Source organism: Solea senegalensis, linkage group LG7 (genome assembly GCF_019176455.1).
Source record: "Solea senegalensis isolate Sse05_10M linkage group LG7, IFAPA_SoseM_1, whole genome shotgun sequence".
NCBI lineage: Eukaryota > Metazoa > Chordata > Actinopteri > Pleuronectiformes > Soleidae > Solea > Solea senegalensis.
The window spans coordinates 18,771,636-18,796,227 of record NC_058027.1 but is presented as its reverse complement, the minus strand read 5'-3'; the positions used below and the strand labels follow the sequence as shown (position 1 = coordinate 18,796,227).

Sequence of the window (24,592 nt, the reverse complement as noted above, 5' to 3'; positions counted from 1 at the left end):
TGTCTCACACTGAATTGATGATTCACACTGCTAGATGTCTTTCATCTCGGTGGATCTGTCTCCTTCGTGTTGTCCTCAGGCATTTTGCTCTGTAAACATGTGGGGGGGAACAAAAAATGACTTTAATAGACAGACATCCAGAGCAGCTGCAACAACAGAATATCACGGTGGTTGTGTTGCAATACTGCGTTAATACTCTAATGACACACGGATGTGGAAACAAAAGTCTCTGGGTGTTTGAGAGTGACAGTGTCTGTTTTGGGGACTCAAACACGTAGGAGTAATGCAAACAACACTTATAAATGTAACTGCAAAGACTTTGAATCACTAGATAGTTCAGACTTTCTACTTGCAACTTGATATATTGCCAAGAAACACACAGAAATGTGATCCAACAGGAAGTGTTTCTGGGTGATCTTTGTGGTCATGGTGTTGATGGTGACTGCAAGAAAGAGGGTGGTCCTTGTGTAGGTGATCAGGCCCCAATTCTCTTTGGTCCAGCATTTAATTCAGGAAAAACATTATTTAATTTTTGCTTGTTAGGAACGGTGAATACACTGCTTGAACCCAAATGCAATAGACAGGAGGCACGATGAGGCAAATCGCTTCTTCACAGAAGGAAAAACTGAACTAGACTTGACTTGATTTGGCCCTTGAGCTTACAGTCAAAAGGCAAAACACAGGCTTGGACTCTGACATGTTCTCTCGAAAGCATAAACAACACACTGGCAAAAAACAAGGCAACTGGGGACACTATATAGGGGAGAGGGAATCAAGGGCAGGTGCCAGTGATTACTGAAGGATCACCAGGTGAACTGCATGAGGGAATTAGGGGAGATGTGTCAAAGCAACTGAAGAAACCACACGACAGGAAAACATGACATTTACCAAAATAAAAGGTAATACCAAAAGTGACATGAACTTAACATGACTAAATGAACACAATAACTAAACTAAGCAAACAAAAACACTAACAGACTTGACGCTTGGTGACATAGCTATGTTTTCAGAAAATGTGCAGTTTGTCATAGTGTTAATTGTGCAAATAATGTTGAATATTAACCATATCATAACCATATTTTCGGTGTGGGTGATCATGCGTGCAAGTTTCCACCGAAAGAAGCATCAGCCTCTTACAATCCACAAAAAAAGAATCCACAGGACCACTCGTTAAGTTTGACAGTTTACTTATTCCAACACAAAAATAACAAAAATACAAATGTATAAAGAAACTGTACAAAAAAAGAGCAAGACAAAAAAACCGACTGATTAATAAAGAAACAATACAAGGTCCTTATAATTTTGTCAAAATGACATTATTGAATTAACTTTATCGAGTAAGATTCCACTGCAAAAAAAATACAAAATCAGAGCTGGCATCAAGGGCTTTATGACATTGAGGCCAATTCTGGCATTCATTGATGAGCTGCACAATAACACTGGTTTATTAACCTGAGGTGACCTTGGACTCCAGCAGAGGGCAGCATAGAATCAAACAACAAGCCAGCCAACAGGACAGGGAGGTAAACAACAGTTGAACCAACCAACACATGAAGATTTCATTAACAGTCCGGTTGCTGTGAATTATACATGATACTTTAGAGCTGATTGCATTACATTGTATTGCTAGTGTTTGGATTGCAGCAGCAAGATGGTCGTTATAGTTGTGCTAGAAGATGGAAAATAACTGGCAACAAACTACCTCCTACCAACTACCTTGGCTGCAAGTATATGTATATAAAAAAATTAAAATACGATGAGGTAAAGTGGTGAACTTAAGTTAAGTTATCGTCAATTTAATTGGGTGAGTGTTTTGTTCGTGGCTTAAAATGTTTTTCATGTTTCCCTGCTGGCAGCTAAGACAGGGAACGCCCACAGTACAATCAGTGGGGACTATGTCAGTACCTCATACTACACGTTTAGAAAACCGGACCTGTCCCTTTAAGATCTAATAATAATTACAAAACAACAAGAAACCTATAAATCAGGTACATTTATTCAAGAAAATAACTTTTTTACATCCATTCTCTGAAGTGCAAAATGATTCTCAAATTCCAGATGTTTAGTTATGACTTAAAGGAATCCTTCATCGATTTGCATTTAGCTTTGTATCACTAGAATAGAGGTAGTATTTTTGAAAAATTGTGCTTCCCATCTTCAGTTTCCCCTGAGTTGAGAAATATCTTCATTCTTTTCTTTGTTACGTGCCCACCAGTGACACTTGGTCCTGTTAGCGTAACTGTTAGCAAAGATGGCGGACACTGTTTACATTCTGGGAATGAGGTCCCGTCCCCCTACGAGTGGGCCTAAAAAGTGCAGAATTAGCTACTACCCCTATTCTAGTAATACAAAGCTAGATGCAAATCGGTGAAGTATTCCTTTAACATGGAGCCACCACCCAGATACACACCTAACCAATCATCTGACTATAATCGTAACACAGTCACTTTGACGTTTGCATGGTTTAGGCATGATTACAGTCACAGTCTGATCCGTGTTAATAATTGCTGAAGCTGCCTGGCGTTTCACACGACTTGTTACACACTGATTATTGGCTCATCTTGATTTAAATGGAATACATACATGGTAGTTTTAAAAAAAAAAGAAGACAAGATGTCATTAGGACTTCTGGAGGCTTCAGTAGTTCCTCTTCTCATGTGGACTCATCAGTAAGCCACTTGTGCACATGGGCTTTGTTGTCTCTCACCCATTTGATGTTGGACGTGATCTTTTCTATGGCCTGCTCTAAGGCCATGGTGGCTGAGCCAAACCCAATATGAAGGTTGTCTTCTTTAAATTGCTTCAACTGGAGAACAAAAAAAAGGAAAAACAGGAAAGACAGAAAAGTGAATTTCTTCATTTGTTTATGAAGCGCAGTGTGTATTTCAGTGTGGTTGTTGCTGTGTGGGCTGCAAACCTCCTGTAACTCAAACTCTGTGGAAAATCTCATCGTGAGTCCGGCGACGAGGTTCGTGAAGGAAAACGATCCCTTTCCGTACCTAAAACACACACAGACGGATGCAGATTATGCACCTTTGAAGATGAAGCGATATAATAAATGGCAGTCAGCAAAACACGTGTGAGCCTCAACAAAAGATAAGAGTCTTTGTAAGCCTTGCATTTTATTTTTTATTATTCTTTATCTGGAGGCTGGAGAAATGATCAGCAAACTAGTAACGAAAAGGGAAAAATAGCAGCATGTGAAATCCCCATCATCATGGGGATGGGGAGTTTTTTTGACTGTTTCCAATAAAGAAATTAGCACTTACTGCTGGAAAATGTAACTCCACTTGGCTCTGATGAAGTTCCAGGCCAGGGGCATCCCCACAACATTTTGTGCAATTACACGGATGGTCGAGGTGGCGTCTTGCTTGCGGATCTTCGTCGGATCTAAGGTGTACTCCAGATACCTGGCTCAAGCAAAACATTGTCTTACAGAGAAATCACTTCAATAATCACCAGTTTATTTCAGTAAAAAAATAAAAATGAGGATCTTTCAATATTTATACATAATTATAAAGTGTAAAATGGTAGTAGACGTGTTGTCCTTTTGTTAGAGATAGTGATCCATGATGGCATTAAGTCAACAGAGAAAAACAGTTCATATGGATAATCTCTGCACATACAAGTACCTGTTCAAAAGCCAAGGTAATTTGGTGCAGGCCATGGCTGCCCTGAGCCGGGAAGCTTCAGATGCCAGAGTGGCATTCTTGAACATCGTCCAGGCAAAGTCCCACTCCTTTACGCCACCATACGCGATGGCCCTGCAGTAAACTGTGCTCTTCAAGTTGGGATGGATCCTGACCAACATCAAGGTAAAGATGAAGTAGATCAGACACTGAGCATGCAGATTTAGTCAGAGTTGGTGTATAAACCACCCAGCTAATATTTGTTCAGTTGAATCACCTCCTACAAATGACCAGCTGTCTACCTTCTGTGATCAGGAAACATTCAGAGGCAAAAGAACTGACCTTAACGGCTCTGTACTCACAGGTTGTGACTTGGATTTTCCATCCACTGTCTGTACCAGCTTTTGATCAGCTCTCGGCAGCCCTCCACACCCACATCACAAGCTATTGCAATGGCATTAATCTGATTATACCTGGGAATAAAGATGTGTATATTTTTTTATACATATATCATTGTGTGTATGTTCATGTATGTGTAGCTGTGTGTGGACCAAATAACGTATAAACCATAGGGAGTGAGGACATTTTTGGGAAAGTGAAGCCTGTGTGAATTTGGCTGTTCCTCACATTTTTAAAGGGCTTTTTGGGGGTTAAGTTTAGGGTTTAGGTTAGAGTTAGGGTAAGGGTTAGGCTTGTGCATTTAGTTGTGATAGTTAAGGTTATGGTAAGGAGCTATGGAATGCATTATGTCTGTGAGGGTCCTCTGTGTGTGTGTGTGTTGATTTAATGCTTTCAGAATGCTTACTGGTCAGTGTGGCCTTCTGGTATTTTGGTCCAGTTCGCAGTAATTGATTTGAAGTGCCCAAAAAGGGGTTGTATTTGTTTCTTGAGATATGCCTAAAAGAAAATCAAAGCTGGTTTTATAATCAGCCATGTACACACAAATACATCAACTATTTGTATTTGTGTTTAAGCAGTTCTAACCTGGAAAGCTCCATAGACTTCAGTTCGATCAAACATGAGGATGTAGTAGTCCAGGTTTCTTAAAGCCGATTCCCAAGGCATGTAGTCTCTCTCCTTGTGCAGGTACTTGGTAGTTGTCAGGGCCAATGTTGTACTTACTATTTTGGCTCTGCAAAATATAAAATTGTGAAATGATTCATTTATTTTACAGACACAGAGTGAGTGTGACTCTTCAAATGCTCACCTTGCGAGGTTGAACGCATCATCTATGATCTGTGCTCTGTTGATGACTGATAAAGCCTGAAAGAAGCGACAGTTAAACACAATTACGTGTCCAGATTCACACATAAAACCAGCACTGTGGTAAAGCTTATTGAAGAGCCGTGAGAACATTCGGGCACGTGATGGAAACTGGGACGAGCATGCAGGAGACAGGACACTCGCCCACTTGCACACTGTGGATTGTCTGGAGAATTGTCCGGCTGTATTCTTCCATTTTCCAGAAATCCGACTCGCAGGTTGGCAAGAAAGGTTACAGGAAAATGACCAAAACTTCTCCCCGCCATACAATTTCAGGAAAATGTGTGGGCTTCAGTGCATGCTTTTTAGTAACCCATTTAATTTGCACCATCTGCATAGCTATGGTGAGAGAGGTCATTATATTCCACAACCTGAGGAAGGAGAAAAATGAACTATGGATGTTGTAGAGAGTGTGATTCACCTGATGGTTGGTGCTGAGCAAAGAAAGGAGACGTTCCCAGTTGCCAAGATCGTAGTTCACCCTGAAGTATCCAGATACATTGGTGTTTGCCAGCACCCAGTCATTTCCTGACACTCTCATCTGACTGTTGGTGTCTTATCAAATATATTAAAAGAAGAAAATCAAAACATTCAGTTCACAGGGTGGTCACTGTGTATTGCAAATCAAATAGACTGTAGATGGGCACTGTTACACGCCAAACTTGAGTCGACAGGAATTTTGTATCAGTCAGGCTGCAACGTCAATTGCCAGAGTAGAAATATGTGATGTGATGTCGCAAAACCCACCCGCCAATTACTCTTCCCATATCGCAGGGCTGTATCAGAAATGGGAGGACAGTTGCTGTATGTGTGCCAAAAATGAGCAAGGAACCTGGACTACCAGGTAACGTGATTAAATCTGTTGTCGCACTGTTAGTCGTTTGTTGGTCGGTACGTTCCTCACATGGATTATCGGGAGTAATACAATGCAAATACAAACGATCTGTTAAATAAAAAAAACGCACGATCATTCTGTACCTGTCTTTTGAAGGAGCCAGTATTGTTGCTGCTCCACGCCTGTTTTCATCCATTTAACAGGGACAAACCACGTGTAGCTGGCCAGAAACAGAGATAACAGTGGTGAGAAAAAAGAAATAAATAAACAATAATTATTTTGCCTCCCTGTGCCAACTGCTTGGCAGAAAGAAAAGCAGAGTTAGGACGACAGTCTCGCAAAACTGGTAGCATGACAGTAAACTACAATTCCAAGCAGGACAGACTATTTACAAAAACAGACATTTATCCAAATAGAGGATATTGCATTGAGGAAAAGATCTGGGTGATTTATTGCCTACATGAAACTTACAGGAAAAGGTTAAAGTGATTCCTACTTGAACTGAGAGGGCCTGTGCACTACAGACTCTGGATCCAGCAGGAAGTGTTTCTGAGTGATCCTTCCTGTCTGAGTGTCAATAGTGATAACTGGGAAGCCCATCTGGAGAGTCCAGCGGTTCATGATGTCATGGACAGTGTGTGGAATCTGCACACTTGCCGTGTTTTCAACGGCCTGAGAGCAAACAGAAGGTAGCAGGGATTTAGAAGCGGCAAGCAAGCACACTGACCTGTCAAACTTTCTTTTATTTGTTTATTTATTCCTTTTGGCACAACCAACCTGCTGGAGATGGTCCCACAGGTCTGTATACACTGTGTTGCTGAAGGCAAAAGTGTTCAAGTAAGACTGAGGAGAGAAAGCAGAAAACTGTTGGTTAATCGAATTTAACCGCTACTTCTTTTCATGTGTGTTTCATGTCTGAGGACCACACATGCTGTGTATTTAAGATTTACACCAGCAGAGGGCACGAAACATTAATGTGATGTAAATCCTGCTAATCCTTGTAGAAGAACATTAATTATAAAACGCATCTAAAAAAGAAACAGAAGTAAAAAAAAAACACGTTCTCAGTGTTAAACTCTCTGGGAAAGCAAATGTTCGGTTTCCCCAGGATATCCAGGTAATAACTGGTTTTATTTGTCTATTATTAGTTACAGGAATGTCATATTACTAATATGCCACTAAAGGAAAGGAAAAATGTGAAGGCACATTTGCAACACAAGAAAGGAGAGATATTCAGATTTTAGTTAAACCTCTTGAGTACTTGTAGTGTTTATAATTTAAGAAAAGATACATTTGCTTGCCCACAGACTGTGATGTGAGTGATGTAGTTATATAACGGGGTTAATCCTCACACTTAGTCCTCTGGCAAACACAGGTTCTGTGAGAAACTCAGACAGCATCCTGAGCACAGCCGCCCCCTGAAAACAACAAGCAAAAAAAAACCACAAGAACTTCCTTGGTTTGAATTTCTCATCAAAGCCAAGCATTTGTGTTGTAATCCAAAGCAAATATTAAAACAGCATGTTGCCCAAACGGTAGAATGTGGCTCAAGGACGTTTCTGGGAAAAAGCAATGGGAACGATACAAAGAAAAACTTTAAAATAAAGTGCAACACAGTTATTTCATTCTGTCAGAAGGAGCAGACCTTGCTGTAGGAGATGGTGTTAAACATCTCGCTGATCTGAGAAGGCTCATTTACTTCCTCCTCTCGTCGGGAGAGCGGGTGAGAGGAGGCCAGGGCGTCAACAGCAAACACCTTGTGCACGTCATACAGAACAATTTGGTCTTTCTACAACCAAGCAGAGAGGTAAATTAGACCATATATCTTTAAAAAATGTTTACCTCTTTGAGTGTCGCGCATGGCGCTTACCATGTCCCAGGTGGGCTCAGCATGGTCGGCTCCTAGATATTCAACATATGACGCAAAGCCCTCGTTCAACCACAGGTCATTCCACCATCGTGTTGTCACCAGGTTGCCAAACCACTTAAATTAAAGAGATAAAGAGTAAGTTCATCAGTTCATATTGGCAGTTTCATTATGTTTTTGGCAAGCTTTCCTACTAAAATCCTATTACACAGAATATAAAAACCACATCGGGGAGGCTTAAGAAAGGGTGCGGGGTTAATTTGTCTATTTATACATATTTTCTTTTACAGGAAGCGGTTAATCAGTCTGGAAAAGTCCAATCACCTACAGCTGACAACAGGAGATGACTAGGACCTGGATGACTGAGAAACTTAACTGGAAAAGATTTAGTATGACAACAGTACTGTGTCATGACAGCGGAGGAAGATCAGCTGAATCAGCACCTGATGAATGATCATCTGATCATATCCTCCCGTTCTTACTTACTATGTGTCATTGAATACAACATTATGGCCTACCATGTGTGCAAGTTCATGGGCAATGATGGAAGTAATTCCCTCTTTGTTGGCAGTGGAGGATACAAAGGGGTCATAGAGCAGGGCCGTCTCCCTGTATGTGACCAGACCCCAGTTCTCCATTGCCCCAGCATTGAAGTCAGGCAGAGCGATTTGGTCTACGGGGAACAAGGATATAAAGTACTTCAAACATATGTCATTGTTAGGAACACGGTGAATACACTGCTTGGACCCAAATGCACGAGACAGGAGGCACGACGAAAGATTTAAGGGTCTTTATTGTCCTCTTGATCAGACAAACAAAATCAAAAAAAGAATTACTTCTTCCTAGAAGTAGAATTCACTAGACAAAACTTGGCACTTGAGCTAACTTAGCAAAAGGTGATACAGACTTGGACTCTGCCGTGTATAAACGACGCAGAGGGACTGGGGACACTACATAGGGGAGAGGGAATCAAGGGCAGGTACGAGTGATTAAGGATTAAGGATTTAAGGATCACCAGGTGAAGTGCATGAGGGAATTAGGGGAGACGTGTCAAGACAGATGAATAAACAATGCGACAGGAAGCCATGAACGTTTACCAAAATAAAAGGGGAAGTGAAAATCAAACCCATGCCAAAGGTGACATGAACTTAACGTGACTTTAAACCTAAACTAACACAAGAACTGAACGCTTTGTGACAGTCGTGTGTAAAGTAAAGGACCAATAAAGCCTAATCAGTACACCCACCTAATTAGGATTAAATTATTAAAATATTAAATTCAATTCCTTCTGAATTAAGAGGACGTTTGATCAAGTCAACATTGATAACATGACAACAGGACATTAGCCTAGTTAATATACAGTATCAAATCAGCCAATCACATGGCAGGGACTCAAAGTGTTTAGACATGTAGACATGGTCAGGATGATGTGCAAGTTCAGACCATGCATCAGAATGAGGAAGAAAGCCATTTTTGTTGACTTGTTGAATTGTGACATGCTTGTTGGTTGTTGAGTGATTCATTCAATGGCTGATTTCCTGGAATGTTCACACAAAACTCTTACAGTAATTTAACCACTCATTGCAACACAGGTATGCACAAAACCATTTGTCAGTGTACGACATGCCACATCTTGAAACTGTGAGCGATCTTGTGCACATTCAGCGGAAAACGGATAAACTCTAACGACTCTTGTGACACCCCTAACATTTCCCTTATTGCCACCATGAGACTGACATTTGTGACTTTTAGCAAAATGGCTCATTGACTATTAAAGGGTTGTCAAAAATGTGTAATTCATTTTAATGACATTTGCAATCCTTTAATTTTCTTTTTGCAATGTTCAATTCTACATATAACACATAATCAGTGATTACTGCGGTAATTGTAAAATGTTATTGTCAACTGAATGTCGTAAAAGTGGTAATGGGGGGGTAACGGGACCGACTGCTGCTGCAATGTGGGGCAATGTGGGGCACACATTCTTGAGCTTCGGTTATTAAGTTGCGGTTACCTGACTTAGAGAGTGGATATGCTGCGCTGTAGTATTCTTCATAGAACTGAAGGATTGGTCCTGTTACACTGAGAGCATAGTCACCATGTCCATCATTTATGGCTTTTTTCCGAGCCCAAATTCGGACCTGCAAAGGTTTTGAAACAATACAGCGATTAATTTAACAAAAAAAAAAAAAAAAGGGAAAACTAAGGCTGTTAATGTCACAGGAAGCTACAGTAAAAACCTCTCAAGTGCTTAACAATGTTTGGATTGTGGGTGTTCTGGGATCCAAATTGCATGTGTATGTATACTACTGCATGCTTACTGTACGTCTCAACAACAATGAAACTGAAAAAAACTGTGAAAATACGAATGCAACATTTCTTACCAACAAATTACTGTTTTGGTTTGACTGGATGCTAACAAAGTCACTGACGATAAATGCCAACAGATATGAGGACATTCTCTTGGTGGGCTCAAATGTAGTTACTTTGATGGGAATGCCATCAATGACAGAGTCTGCAGTATCTGTACAGAGAGAGGATGAGTCAGACCTTTGACACACTGCTAGCATTAACAGTATCTGTTGTCCATGTTATTAATGATTCACAGTGAAACTGTCCCACCCATTATATAACACACAAGAAATCTTCTGGGAAAATCACTTTCTATTTGTGTTCTTTGTTTAGCATTTGCGTAATATTTTGCCTCCAGTATTTGTTTGTATCTGACTTAACTGGTTGTGTCTGTGCTCACCACAGAGACTTAAGATATAAAAACCAACCAGTTTCCCTGCTGTTGGACAGAGCCACAGTGCCTGGGTTGTGGATGATGGTGACATTGAAGATGGCTTTCATGGCTGGTTCATCAAAGCAAGGGAAGGCTTTCCTGGCGAATGTCGCTTGCATCTGCGACGTAGCAACAATTCTGCAAAAAGTTTCAATGAACATGTTAACTCATTACTCATCACTTGGTACCACCAAGAGGAACACTGGTACCATGGAAGTTAACTCTCACAAGCTTGAGAAGAAAGCTGGTGCACCATCATACTTTGCCTTGTCAGTGCTTACTTCTTAACACCATCCTCGGTGTATTCACTCCTATAGAAGCCTTCCAGGTCGTCTGCCAGCTCTCCCTGAAATTCAGTGTGAAGAACATAACTCGCTCCCACAGCCAGGCTGCTGCGCAGCTGAAGAACCAGATACTCCGTCTTCACTACAAACCAAAACTTATCAACGGTGGGAGCACTGGCGTCACCCAGGCCACTCAGTTTCACCTGGTTCCCAGTGAGGTTCAGCTTATTGGAGTGGATGATGACGAGGTCCGTTTCCTTCACACATTTGAAGACCACTGCTGAATTTCCAGTGAAAATGTATAGGCCATCTGCGTTTGGCTCCAGCCGAGGCCACAGGGTCAAATTGTAAGAGATGGGAAAAAGGGAGTCAGGAAGTCTGTAGTGGTCCCAGGGATCCTTTGAAGTAAAGGGGGTGGTGGAAGGTGTAGGCACACTGGTGTTGTCTGATGCACCGTCGCCGGGCCTGCCTCTGTTCTTGATCCTTTCCTTGTGGTAGGCAATGGACAGAGCAATTATGGTGGTCAAAGCGATAGCGGCCAGGACAAACAAGCCAATGCCCACATTTTTACTGATATAGTAGACTTTCCCCATGTCTCGCTCAGGAGCTCAGAGCAGAAGTGTGAGTGATCTCAGTCTGTGTTTAGTCAGCACAGCAGGTCTCTTCCCTCCTCAGTTAATTGTTGAACTATTAACATGGCAAAAAAACAAAAATGATAACACCTATGGACAAAGGGAAACATTGGAATACCATGGTCATTTAGTTTGTGCACTTCAACAAATTCAGTCATCCAGGTCATAGTCTTCTTCGGTAGTTAACTGTAGGCAACTGGACTTAGAGTTTTAGACTAGAGTTTTAGCTAACTAAAGAAGAACAATATGTAATAGCAATACAAGGTTTCCATCGGCTATTCCTGCCGTAGGATGACAGAATTGTTAACAAGGAATATCGCAGTCAAACAAAGATCAGTCCTTCCGAGATGTAAATTGCAATGACACATTGAGCAATATCTATCAAATCCAATAAGCTGCTGATCATATTATACTTTATGGATTACCAAATGGGTCAGTGGCATGTTGAGTCACTGGGTTTGTGTCTCAGGCTACAAGAATTATGTGAGGCCAACATCAACATTCCCATGCCCCTAAAATTGTGGCGACTTTTCTTATAATCTCTTAATGTCTGTACCAAGCGAAGCTGGGACTGTTAAACCTCTGCGTGTATTGAATTGAGCAAGACTGTGATTTAACATTTCGGCCAAGCTTAATACAACGGTTGCAAACATGGTCTGCCCAAAACCATGAGCTCGAAAGCACACTTATTAACATATTATGTCACATTTGTGTAACGACTTTCAAAACCATGCGTAAGCATTACAACCTCAATTTGTGGTCTCACTGGGATACACAAATATTTACCAGACATTTCTGAGTTGCACACTGTCACTTTTTGGAGTCTCCTGTGGTTGTCTGGCAATGTCACTGCGATCACCCCAACTTGTTGTTCAGGATACTTTGGATAATTTAGGACAGAGCCAGGATATGTTGTCTTTAATCTTATATGCTACAATAAGTGAACCACCTGCTGGATGCAGCATAAAATATACATCTCAACAAGACAGTGAATACATGTACATGGTTTTCCAAAATATAAACTCTGCTCAGGAAAACCTGTGGTTACCCAAACTGGGCCTTCATCAAAGCCTCTAAAAGGAGAGCGTTTGACAAAGAAGAAGACAGCAATCCACAAACAGAGCAATGTGGTTTATGCCGTGCAATGTAATGAGTGTCCTGGCCTCTACAATGGGGAAAACAAACAAACAAACAAATACTACATTAACACGTGTAAAAGACACACAAAAAACTGAACTACTGCTCTGGATAGTATTATTAATCCAGTTCCTCCCACTTAGCGCCATTCTTTCTAAGTACAAAGCAGAATAGATGTCTTTTTGTCTGGATTTTACTCTTGTATATTGAGGGATCAAATATGAATCTTAAGTCAAAAGCACAAGTATGTTCTATTTGTGTGTCGTTCTCTGTGTTATAGTTAATTACCAAGTAACAATACTTTTCATTTCCTGTTGTCATTAACCCTTCCCTGTGTAAATGATTTTTAATAACAGCAAGGATCATCGCAATATCATGTTAAATTGTACAATGGATCATCTGTACTGCCTGTATTTAGTTTTATTTGTTCTTTAAACTTCTTGGCATACTGTAACTGACAGTCCTTTTGCCGGTGAAATAATTCTGCTGGCCTTACTCCGCATTATCAGTCAGTCACCAGGGATCAGGCCTGATAATACAGTACCGTGTGGTACACTGTGTACTCACATGTAGTACGTAGAAGAAGATACTTCTGTCCCAAAAAATCCTCGTGTGTGAGAGGCTACAGCTGGAAATATAGTCTCGTCTTGTGATAGGAACCTAAACTTGGATGTTTATCTCAGCTGTCTCCTCCGATTCTACATGAAAAATATCAAATCAGCAACATTATATCTAGACATTTTACTTATACAGAGATAATTCTCACTTTAGGAAACGTACACATTTTTATGCCAGTACTAACAATCAATCAGCGTCTCCAAGTCAGTGTCTCTAATTAAGCTGCAGCATTGACTGAATTGGGTTATTTATAGATACCTTTAAAGTGTAACAGGAAGGCAGAAAATATCAATAACTCTTGTTGGCATATGCATGACAGCAAGAGCTTCCACAGTTATTGCCATGTGAACTCGACAACCTACATGTCCAGAACATCTGGAAATGATCTACTTAAACTCTCTGCAGACCAAGACCTCACAAGTGAAGACATGCTGGGATCTCTCCATCATCTAAGGCAAGCTCACAGCCTATGCCTGAAGGAGAAAAACATTTAAGTTGTTTAGGAAGTGGTGCTGCTGTAGATATGCCTTATTCATACTAAATTAGAACAACAATTACTTCTTTAACTACCACAGCTAAAAAAAATCACTCTGCCACATGTGCAAGTGCAGTAATTACAGAAGATGACACTTGTGTTTTCAGGCTGGACCGCAAACTCTGTACCTGTACCATTAGTTGGGAACCTTTGTTCCTGTGACACTGTCAGGATTTGCAGAATTGCATTGTGGGTCTGTTGCGTTGCATGCGGCAAGAAGAAATATTCGACCTTCCAAACAGCCAAAACACATTATGCAACTTTAACAACAAAGCTGCTGACAATGAAAATCACATTTGCATTGAGTTCAAACAGTACACACCTCAAACAGAGCTCTTGGACACAATTACTGCCCGTTACTTTAGCAACATTAGCAACTCCTGCTACATAGTCAGCCATGACACTGCTCTGCTAATATCCAAGCAGCACGTGGCTAGTGACAGTACCTGGTGTTCTGCACCTTAACTGAATAAAAAGACACCTGGAAAGTCCCAACACTTTACAGTGTCTGTCCGCAATTTTGGTGATTTAAGGATGGCCCTATTTGTTTACAAGCAGTCCCAATTGTGTAGGTTTGATTATTTAAAAGTCTTCATGTCACATCACCAACAACACACATTCAGTTAGATGTGTAGACATTGGAAGTGAAACTTTAAAAATGAATAAATAAACTGACCTCAGTCTAATAAAAATAGAAGCCGCACAGACTGCATTTGCTTTAGTTTGTTATGGAAAGCTAGATACTCTGCACTGACTTTTCCCTTGATAGCTAGTATGATGTATGGCAATGATTTATTTCACCCTGAGTGAATGACATTATATACAGTACTACAGAAAGCTTGAGTTATACTGCGCCAGACAAGATTGATTCTTTTTTTTTTTACAGCTGCTTCCTTCAGGTGGAAAATAATTTAATAATCATTTTTCAGAGCCAAGCACAATCAGCTTGTGGAAGTGATAAGTGGATGTTGATAAGAAAAGAGCAGAAGACTATCTTCAGTGTCCATCTAATCTTTCAAATGAACAGTTAGGCCATGTTTATCAGTAAGAGAAGACAAACAAATCACTAGCACTTCCCCTGTGCCAGCAGAGAGGGGGATAACAGTAGGCATATGAATTTTGATTGAATGTGTACACTCTGGTACACACTGTTCTCTGGTTACCTGTAAGTGTTGTCTATCACCGTCATGTTTGATATTGTATTAATACGAATGACTAAACGTACATGTGTATTTTTCTTTGAAAATCAGCCAAAATCTGGAAACATCTGGTTAAGTTAAAATCTCAAGTTTACAGCCAAATATGAGAAACCCAGTCACTTTAATCTCTTCTTTTACACCAAAGTTGCCCTTATAAATATACAGTAGGTTAATCTCAAGAATGTGGAGAATCATACATACACTTGTGCATCATTCTACCTGCACTTGAAACTGGAACCTGTCAGCTTTTTGTGGTTTCAGTGCCAAACTATTCTGATAAGCTTCTGAACTTAACCTGAACTTTCAGACAAACTACCAACAAGTAAGACTGGAACTTGTTCATAACTTATTCTCATTAAAATAATAATCACCTTACATTGGTGTTGCTTAAATTGTATTTACTGTTTACATACTATCCTTGTAATATGCAGACAGGTACTATTTAGAATACAGGGATTATGGAAAAGGAGAGGCAACAACAGGATTATTTGCAGTACTTTAAAAACCCAGTAATCTACGTAATTATCCTCCAGCCTCACAAAACTGCTTATATCCGCTGAATATTGTCTACTCTGAAGTCATACACCACTTGTTAATGACAAGGATCAACTTCTTTGCTGCAAATCGATCCAGAGAAGCTTACGCCAGTGTAAAACATACAAGGCAACTTTGCACTGGATGCCAAAAGCTGTAAAACGGATGCTTAGGCAAATACAAAACCTTTGAAACAACAAAAAATGCCTCGACATGCAGTGTGTTAGTCAAACAGGAGTAAAACGGTACATACCAAGCCCTGTGAAGCGGGACATTCAATGCAAGACTCTGATTGAAGTCTGCATGGGACGCACAAGTTGAGCCAGAGTGATCAGGGCTGATGTAAAATCCTTGCAGCCTGCGTCTCTGAGGGTGGAGGTGGGAGGTGGTGAGAGTTACCTCCTCAATTTAAAAAAAATAAAAAATATATTTGAGGGACGGGGGATGAAAGAATGTCGTTGAGCAAAGAAAAAACTTCTAGGATCCTAAGAGAAAGGAACAGAGTGTCCTCACCAATTTGATGGAAAGTTTCTTGTGATGACGGATAACCACTGGCACAATGACTCAGCTGGCTTGCTCATAGAAAGAAAAAAAAGAGTTTGTTGTATATGTTTAGAAGAAAAGCACAGCCATATCGTTGGTGTTTTCATTCATTTAATTTCTTGGCAAGAAAAGTCTTTGACACAGAGACGTATTTCTTTCCTCAGGAGGATTGACAGGAATTTATGGTAAAACTACTTACAGGGCACAGCTTTGACATCTATCTGACTGATCGCATCAGACCAAACAAACACAAATACGCTTCAAAAAAACATTAGTCAACATAAGTATCTCGCATCTCTGAACAGACGTCGGAAGAATCCTATCACGGCACATTAAAAGCTGGCTAGAAATACACAGCATTTACATTTTCCTAGGCTGAGCGCAATCTGTACCCAGGAGAACAATTATGTTATTCACAAATCACAAGGACATCAGAGACGCAGTATATCACAGAGAAGGGAACTGCGACAGCAGCCAGGCAGATGAGTCTGATCCCATTCTGAGAGCACACATTTGGAACATTTGCTGCATACTGCAGAGGCCAAAGGGTACAGTGAACTGCTCCAGACAGGAGGGAATGTTTTTCAGAATATAGGCAGAACAAACGATGAATGTCGGAGCTTGGGAAAAAAAAAAAGAAAAATACACAGTGGATCAGCAGTCGTTTTTCTTTTGGACGGAACAGGAAATCTAGAGCAGATCTGCAGGACACACTGGGAATAGCAGGCGATGTCAAGATAGCAATAGAACTGCTAAAGCTTTATAGAAAGATAATTTACATTCTTGTGCAAATGCTTTAACTAAAGTAACTGTTAGCAACTGAACTCAAAAATAATCCAGAACTCCTGAACATGTGAAAAGACTGATATATATATATATATATATATTTATATATACACACACACACAGTTTTCTGTCTTAGCTAGAGAGCTGGGAGGAGGGAAACAGAGATGTCTGTAGTACATCAGCCCAGCAGAGCTCAGCTGGGAGGCTTCTCAGAATGGGGAGAGGCTCGGTACTTTGATATTGATGTCTCCGATGTTGATATTTCGAGGAATCTCTGGCAGGTTCATGTTTTTCACAGCGGAGACAGCACGAGCTGGAGCTGCAGACAGACCGCCCTGCCCGAACCAAACGACACAGATGTCAACTTTAAAGCTATTGTGTGCAAGTCTTGATTACAGCGGCTTTGCCATTACAGTTATTACACCATAAGATTTTGCAGAAAAAGGTGAAAGATTATTATTATTATTATTATTATTATTATTAATATTATTATTATTGTTATTAATAATAATAATAACAACAATAACAATAATAATAACAATAATAATAATAACATTAGTGCCTTTCCAACACTCAAGGACACTTTACAAAGACAAACAATAATAAAATAAAAAACAGACAACAGGACGACACAGTAAAAATAAAATGGAGTAAAATTACAGAGAGTAGGCTATTTTGAACAGGTGGGTTTGAGTCTGGGTTTGAAGAGGGGAAGGGAGTCAGAGTTGTGGATGTCTGGTGGGAGTGCATTTGGGAGTGAGATGGGGAGCAGAGGGGCTGAAAGCTCTGCTTCCCATGGTGCTGAGACCGGCGGAGGGCACATTGAGGTGGATGGAGGAGGAGGATCTGAGGGAGCGGGAGGAGATGGCACAGATACAGAGGGGAGAGTTTTTGGATGGCCTTGAAAGCATACAGGAGACATTAACCAGGAGGCATTGGAGCTGTTGTAGGATGGGGGTGATGAAATGTGGAATGAGGGGGTTCTGGTGATGATGTGGGCAGTTGAAGTTCATGGAGGGATTTGTGAGGCAGACCCAAGAGGAGAGAGTTGCAATTAAATCCTAGGGTGATTACCATGAGATTATTTACCAAAGGATACCTTTTTATAAAATATTTTATTCTTTCCTTGATGAGGAGACAACTGGCCTGACTTTGTGAACAGGAACTCAAGTCAGACATGTCAGACATACAGACAAGGCAGGGCAGTTGTTTCCTGAGGTGTAAAGCTTGTTAAGAAAGTTCATTAGTGGGTTTTCACAAAAAGTCAAATTACTCCTTAAATTTAAGATCAAAATAAATTGCATTTCCTTTTCGTTCATGTCTGACTTTGTAAAGACTTTGATTTCCTTAGTGACAAGGAATCCCTCATCTTGTGTGGTTGTTTTATTATCAACACAAAAGAGTTTTGTGTCCGAAAACAAGAAAGTGAGGTGCACTGCTCCTGCAGCTAAAATTATTTAAGCAAAGGGGAAAATCAAACAGAGGCTAAGAGGCTCGCTGGAAAAAGAATTTTGAATATTGTGCCGTTGTAGTACCATTATGCTTCCTGTTATTCACATATGCACTTGTCAGACATAACATTAAAACAGATGACTGGTTCAAATGTTATGGCTGATCGGTGAGTGTACACTCCATAAAATCTGAACAAGGTTGTTTATAACCATGTGTGACTGTGCATGTGACTGTTGTTAACAACATACTGTGCCAAACATAAACAGTAAGCACTTCACACCAGTGTGTTGGCACAAAGAAAAGAGAGAAAAGAATCAGGAGAGGCTGAGTGACCATCATATTGTGTTGTTTCGCAGCTCTACTATGATATCAAATAATTAAAATCAATATTTGATGGCTAAAAATAAGTAAAATATGAAACTGGAGAAGGTCAGATAGATATGAATATGAATGTGACCAAAAAATACAATGGCGTGGTCCCAGATGAGGCTAAATAAATGACTCTCACCTCTGACTTCTCCATGCGGTTCTGCACCTCCACCTGAGCTACGATCTCATTCATGTTAGTCTCCAGCACCATGCCTCCCATCACCACTTCCTGCAAGATGTAGTGTACCTGCACATCAAGACAACATGAGTGGTTAATACACGACAGCTTGTGCGAAATTAGAGCCATTTCAACGGATCTCCTGCTGACAAAAGCAAATCTGTTAACGGCATGAAGAAAATTCAATCAAAACAGAGATTAGACAACACAACACACTGGCTCTTCGAAATAGCAATCTCTTTGATGCTGTGTATTTGCAAATGTGTCTTATTTTTGAAACCAAAGGGATAATCGAAGCATAAAATAGTTTCTCTCTGGAAACAAGCTGTTGCTGACAGCTAACTTTGAAAGAGTCTCAACTTCACAATGAAGTTTAGACTTGTGAATTCCTGTGGGTGGGAAGGATAGGGCTGTCTTCCATTACAGACCTAATTTGGAATCAAGTGTGATAAACTAAAAAGAAATCCCTGCAACAGCTTTGAAATTGGTATGGTATTTCACAATCCTGAAATATCTCCTTACAGAGTATATTATCTGAAATAGCTACAGGAAGTGACATGTGAAAGATTGGTGAGGCAGTCTAAATCTGTGATCTAGACTTGCATAAAACGCTGATAATATTAAGTCTATTATTTATCCCTACACATAGATATATAAATTACAATTTTATGATGCCATGTACGGCAGTGTTGTCCAGCTGGGGGGCTTTATAAAAGCAAGGGCTTTTCATCCTGGCAGAAATATTTCCACGTTTCTTTTGGGAACATTCCTCCATTCCTCGGGCCAAACCCCACTACACCACATGACATCAATTTCCTGCTGAGAAAATTGAATCAAGATGGCTGAAGATGTTTCGGATTAAACTACAGCAACACGTCTTACTCAGTTCAAAGTTTCTTGAAGAGAATGGAGGCTTTATTGCTGCCTAAATAATATAGGGCTTCATTCTAGGAATGAAATGTCCATCAATCCATCATCTTCAAAGGAAACCTTGAACATAAATATATTTATTTTCACCTTTCCTTGCAAAAAAACTCCCATGTTAAAACAAAATATAGCCCTAAGACCCAAGGTATCAAAAATTCACACAGTAAAAAGCCCTGGACTGATTACAACACAATAATGCAGCTGTTCCTGAAATGCAACCAGCTGCAGAAAAGTGAGTTAAACACACCACGAAGCAACACAATACCTCTGGGTTATGTCTCTCTATAGCTCCTTCGTGAAATGAAAAATGCACCCATGTGTGAACTTGTATTGAAAAAGAAAAGAAAAAAAACATCTACTGTATATTCGACGGTCAAATGTTAAAACATAGCCAATTTCCTGTCATTTATTGTCCACTTCACACAAGAGGCTGGAGCCAGTCCATCGCAGGGCAAATATATATATAGAGACAAACCACCATTCACTCACTCACATTCACACATACGATCAAATTAGACTGTCTTAATTGACCTAAAACCAAAAGTACCATACAGGGAGAGCATGCACACTCCACATAGAAAGGCCCTCGGTCAGTCTCACACCCAGACCTTCTTGCCTAGAGGCAACAGTGCTAGCCACCAACCGCCAACCTGTGTGGTCCATAGCCAATATTGTTTTTTTCCTATTATTTTAGACACAAATTACACAGCTGGAGTACAAAGCCACCTGCTCACCAACGCTAATTGACCCATGTGCCAATATCAGAAGGTAGACCATACACTGTAATCACATGAAGACACTGTATGCTTTTAATAGGTCTTCCACCACTTTACTTGCTGGTTTTAAATATGTTCAAACTTTGACAAAGAAAATATTTACATATAAAACTGGATTAGCCATTGGTCTCAGTCAGTAATTTAAGATGCACCTCCAGCTGACATAGACAAGGCAAAACTAGACAACTGATTTCTACACAGCAACAGCACTAATGAAAAGTCTTCTCGACTGTGGACTCACCTTGTCCATGTGGAATATGAGGTCCAGCTCACAGACGTTTTCAAAGCATTTATCCAGTGTTTCCACAAACACCTTCGAAGAAGAGGATTTGGTCAGTCAAAAATCTCTTTTAGAAAACAAACACTTACACGTAAGGAAACGCATCATCAAAACATTGATTGAAGAAACAAACAGAATGTGATGTGGAAAAGATGAGATGTGATTTTACTTGAACAATTACATATTAGATATGCTCATGAAGCAATAGAATAAAGTAGAGGCTGACCTGTATCAGGTCCAGAATTCCAAGCTCGCTCTCAGATGAGTCCACACAGAAGACAAAGTAAAGGGTTGCATAGTGCCGGTAGATAAGTTTGTAATCTGAACCACCAATGAGACTGAAAACACAAAGGCATATTATTTATTTATATATTTTTAGTTCCACTGGTCCACTGGGTCAAACAAATAAATGACAGCTAGAATCAAATCAACACATGGGTCTATTGTGTAAAGTAGCTTTATTACAGAGACAAAGCAGATATTTGTGTGTTTGCTCCATCTAATGGTTAAAAAAGTGCTACTGCAGTTCAGTCAGCTGCTGGCTGTATTTGCTACCAAGTGATGTCAACTTGCATTGAGACAGCAAAGTAATTAGGGAGGATAAAATGGTCATAACAAGTAGTCATTGTTAAACATTCTGTCAAATGTCATAAAATGTCATACATTAAATTGCAGGGCTGCCTTTCAGTCTCTGCCAGAATATACATTTTCTCCACATGGCACATTATCTTAAATTTGTTTGGCACAGACAGTATCTCAGTCTTTCCAATACCACAAAATCACAGCATTAAGAGGTTAAGCTGCAGCATTGCCATATTGCTCACCAGTAACAAACACATTGGAGGAATGTTTTTGTATACACAAAATATATAAATTCCTGCTTTTTTGTTTACATGTCACAGTATGATGTGATCACATGGAATTACAGCAAGCAGCACTACTTGCCTTCCACCCTCCAGGAAGTTGCAGACATTGTCGTCCCTCTTGGATACCAAATGAAAAGTCTCCCGAATGATCTGCTGCTGCATGTCCTCCGTCTGCAAGAAAACATTTTACTACTACTACAGTTTCTGGTTAAAAAGACCACAAACATACCAGACAGGAAGGAAGTGCCTTATGCTCCAGCTGAAACTTTAGCAAGGCAGGTAAAAAACAACAACATCCTGCTGGATGTTAATACTGCAGACAAGCATGGAGAAAAAACTAACTAAGGTTCTCCGTCTTAATGTCAAATTACATTTCAAAATTATTATACATGCATACAGACAAACAAACAGCATCACCACCAAGGCCAGACCCTGACTCTTCATCAGGGTCTACTCTCTTATCTCAACTCCAAGTCTTCACCAGGGCCAGACCCTGACTCTTCATTAAGGTCTACTCTCTTATCTCAAATTGGGAGTTGATATCAGAGAGTCATCTGCAGCATTAACATTTTTGTAGCAGGACTTTTGGATTTTGTTTTGTGAACCCCTGGCTCCATATTTCACTGTTCACAAAGAAAGGCATGAGCCTGTGTTTACCTAAGGTAACAAGCTGATCTAAAACCAAGGTCTACAAGATTACTAGACAAACAGGTAGATAATTACAGCTGATTTATGTTGAGATGAGATGATATGACATGATATGAGGAAATGTGCATTGTTACAGCAGCACAGATAATAAAACAGATTCAGTAGTTCAGTGGAAAATTAAGGTAAACTCAACTAACTCCGCTGAGCAGCTGATCCTCGGTTTATTTCAACTCTTACTGCTTGACTGTGTTATGTTAGACATTTGAAATAAACTTTCATGTTTTCTGAACCCCTGCCCCAACCCCCACTACTTTTCTTTTATTTGTGATACTGGAAAAAAAAAAACAGAAAAATTGACATTTCACTGCTTTTTCTGCACCTAGACCGCATCCAGATCAAAAACCTCCATACCTAGACTTGTCAAACCTGGACTGTATTGTCACAGAGAGGCTGTAGACTCTTTGAAACACTGATTCTGATGTATGAAACATTTTTATCTATTTGTGAAAATGCCAAAAAAAAAAAAAGATATTTAACTGCTTTTTATGCATCTAGGTCACATTGGACCAGGTCCAGATCAAAAACCTTTATACCTAGACTACAGATAAATATTAGTAGTTAAATAAAAAAAATAATACACTAATATACACAGTGTTAATAGTGTGTGACCAGATATACAATTTACAAAATAGACTATTCATACAATGCATTTGAGGGTTTTTTTGTTTATATTTTACATAGTTTAAAAATGTCTAAGGATGTACATTCCCAATTCATATAACATATAGATATTTAACAAGAATAGAAGGGACGTAAATCTAAGTGGCTAGCTTACTTAAGTCTGGCTTAGCTGCACACTAGTATTAGCAAATTTTTATATTGAGCAGCATGGTGGGTTGTTGTTGTTTTTTTAACTCATCGGTGTATATTTTGGTTACATATGTCAGTCTCAGCCGACCGAAACTAAACAAGCACTGACAGCTGACCGTCAAAACAGATGAATTGCAATACAATGTCAATGTTTAGAGGAGCAATCGCAAAGATACTTACGAAATATTGATAGAACCTAATCAGCCGCGGTTTACCGTGGTTGTTGAATATCAAAATAGCTTTAATCATTGTAATCCTGCACAGTTATCAGACCCCAACAGGAAATAGTTGATCAAATATAAAGACTTTAGCTATTTTAACGGCGTTAGCTCGCGGATGACAGCCTCTTAGCTACTCAGATAACAAAATTAAAGCTTTCCGGTTGGGTCTCCACATTCAGCCTCCGTCCTCGAACAACAAACTCCGCATATCTTTCGTTCCGGATATGCAATTTGTTTTTTGTTTTTTGTCATTCAGGCAATTTATCTATCTATCATGTCAGACACAATCAAACTGAATCAGCCAAGACACAAACTTTACTTTACCCCACATATGTTCTTTTTCTCACTGTAAATGTTGGAAAATATATTCAGCATAAAATCGGTTTGTCGATATCCCTATCTGAGTCTCATGCATTATCTGCTCTTTTATTTAAGAAATTGCACTCTCACTCTTTGTGACATTAATGCTTTTCAAGCATGTGTTTTTAATTCATGGACTGTTTTCTAGTAAAGGGAATATTCCTAAACATTAAAAGACTTGTTATAAGCAAACTTGCTGGTCCTTTCCTGTTCAACTCATCAAACTTCATCTTCATATCTCAGGTGTAGAGGAAAATTCATAGCAAGAAATAGGGTTGCCAAATTATGGAATAACTTTTCTTATCTGGTGGAACACTGTTCCTCTATTAATTTTTATTATTATAAATCGCAATGATGCCTAAAATCATCTCATATTTCTTCCCGTTTTAAGTGTTTCTTTTATGTATTATTTATCCTTTGTATAGTTCAGTGAGATTTGTAACAGACCTTCTGCCTCTCCTGTCTCTGTGTCTAAATGTGTATATAGGGCAAAATAAAAAAATTAAAATAAATTAAATCTAATCAAAAATGCATGCTATGATTTGTTAAAATGAAATTCTGTCCATAAGTCAAATGTTTACATCAATGCATGTGATTGTAAAGGGTTAAGGGTTAAATAATGTCTGACAGCATCACTTATTAAAACGTTTCAGCTTGAGCTATACATAGATATTCCTTTCAGAGCCTTACACCTGTTTGTATTGTTGCAATGATTGTGACTTAAATATGACACTGCATTTGTAACATTGAATTATGCATGAAAGCGTTCAAGACAGATTCCCTTAATGAGCAAAGCCCTTCTCTGAGTAGCTGGAGGATAATGTTTTACTCACAAGTGCATACAGTAAACAGTATGTTTAGTAGCATATAACTGTTTACAAATGTAAAAGCAAACTGTTCCTCAGTGACGTAATACAAAATCATTATTTGAGAATCACCTGCTCTGTGTTCAAATAGCCTATGAACATAGTAAAAAAGAATATAATTCCACATAATAT

At 39.5% G+C, this 24,592-nt stretch overlaps 2 protein-coding genes across 2 annotated transcripts; both read right to left on the bottom strand.

Moving 5' to 3' along the window:
• Positions 1-2,334: 2,334 nt before the first annotated feature.
• LOC122772421 (aminopeptidase N-like) lies at positions 2,335-15,675 on the bottom strand. Its single transcript, XM_044030466.1, has 21 exons — positions 15,572-15,675; positions 10,661-11,385; positions 10,375-10,517; positions 9,979-10,118; positions 9,609-9,735; positions 8,113-8,267; positions 7,598-7,711; positions 7,373-7,516; positions 7,080-7,145; positions 6,505-6,570; positions 6,224-6,399; positions 5,871-5,947; positions 5,314-5,447; positions 4,837-4,892; positions 4,614-4,761; positions 4,435-4,526; positions 3,992-4,102; positions 3,633-3,800; positions 3,270-3,410; positions 2,918-2,999; positions 2,335-2,806 (listed from the first exon to the last, which is right to left on the bottom strand). Exons 2-21 carry the CDS (start codon positions 11,254-11,256, stop codon positions 2,654-2,656), a joined length of 2,889 nt encoding a protein of 962 aa, XP_043886401.1. The 5' UTR covers positions 11,257-11,385; positions 15,572-15,675; the 3' UTR covers positions 2,335-2,653.
• A 644-nt stretch (positions 15,676-16,319) lies between these two features.
• Positions 16,320-23,413, bottom strand: ap3s2 (adaptor related protein complex 3 subunit sigma 2). The gene is made up of 6 exons (XM_044030467.1): positions 23,194-23,413; positions 21,575-21,666; positions 20,856-20,967; positions 20,591-20,662; positions 18,608-18,715; positions 16,320-16,982 (listed from the first exon to the last, which is right to left on the bottom strand). Exons 1-6 carry the CDS (start codon positions 23,260-23,262, stop codon positions 16,857-16,859), a joined length of 579 nt encoding a protein of 192 aa, XP_043886402.1. The 5' UTR covers positions 23,263-23,413; the 3' UTR covers positions 16,320-16,856.
• Positions 23,414-24,592: the final 1,179 nt, after the last annotated feature.

What these genes read in the sequence shown, in the direction of transcription:
- LOC122772421 (XM_044030466.1), bottom strand. Translation starts at nt 11,256, where the DNA reads ATGGGGAAAGTCTACTATATCAGTAAAAATGTGGGCATTGGCTTGTTT. An exon ending in TGCTCAGCACCAACCATCAG is followed by an intron (nt 4,893 to 5,313) that starts GTGAATCACACT and finishes CGCTTCTTTCAG; the next exon opens with GCTTTATCAGTCATCAACAG. An exon ending in CAGAGTTTGAGTTACAGGAG is followed by an intron (nt 2,807 to 2,917) that starts GTTTGCAGCCCA and finishes TTTGTTCTCCAG; the next exon opens with TTGAAGCAATTTAAAGAAGA.
- ap3s2 (XM_044030467.1), bottom strand. Translation starts at nt 23,262, where the DNA reads ATGATTAAAGCTATTTTGATATTCAACAACCACGGTAAACCGCGGCTG. An exon ending in AACTTCCTGGAGGGTGGAAG is followed by an intron (nt 20,968 to 21,574) that starts GCAAGTAGTGCT and finishes TTGTGTTTTCAG; the next exon opens with TCTCATTGGTGGTTCAGATT. An exon ending in GAATTCTGGACCTGATACAG is followed by an intron (nt 20,663 to 20,855) that starts GTCAGCCTCTAC and finishes TCTTCTTCGAAG; the next exon opens with GTGTTTGTGGAAACACTGGA.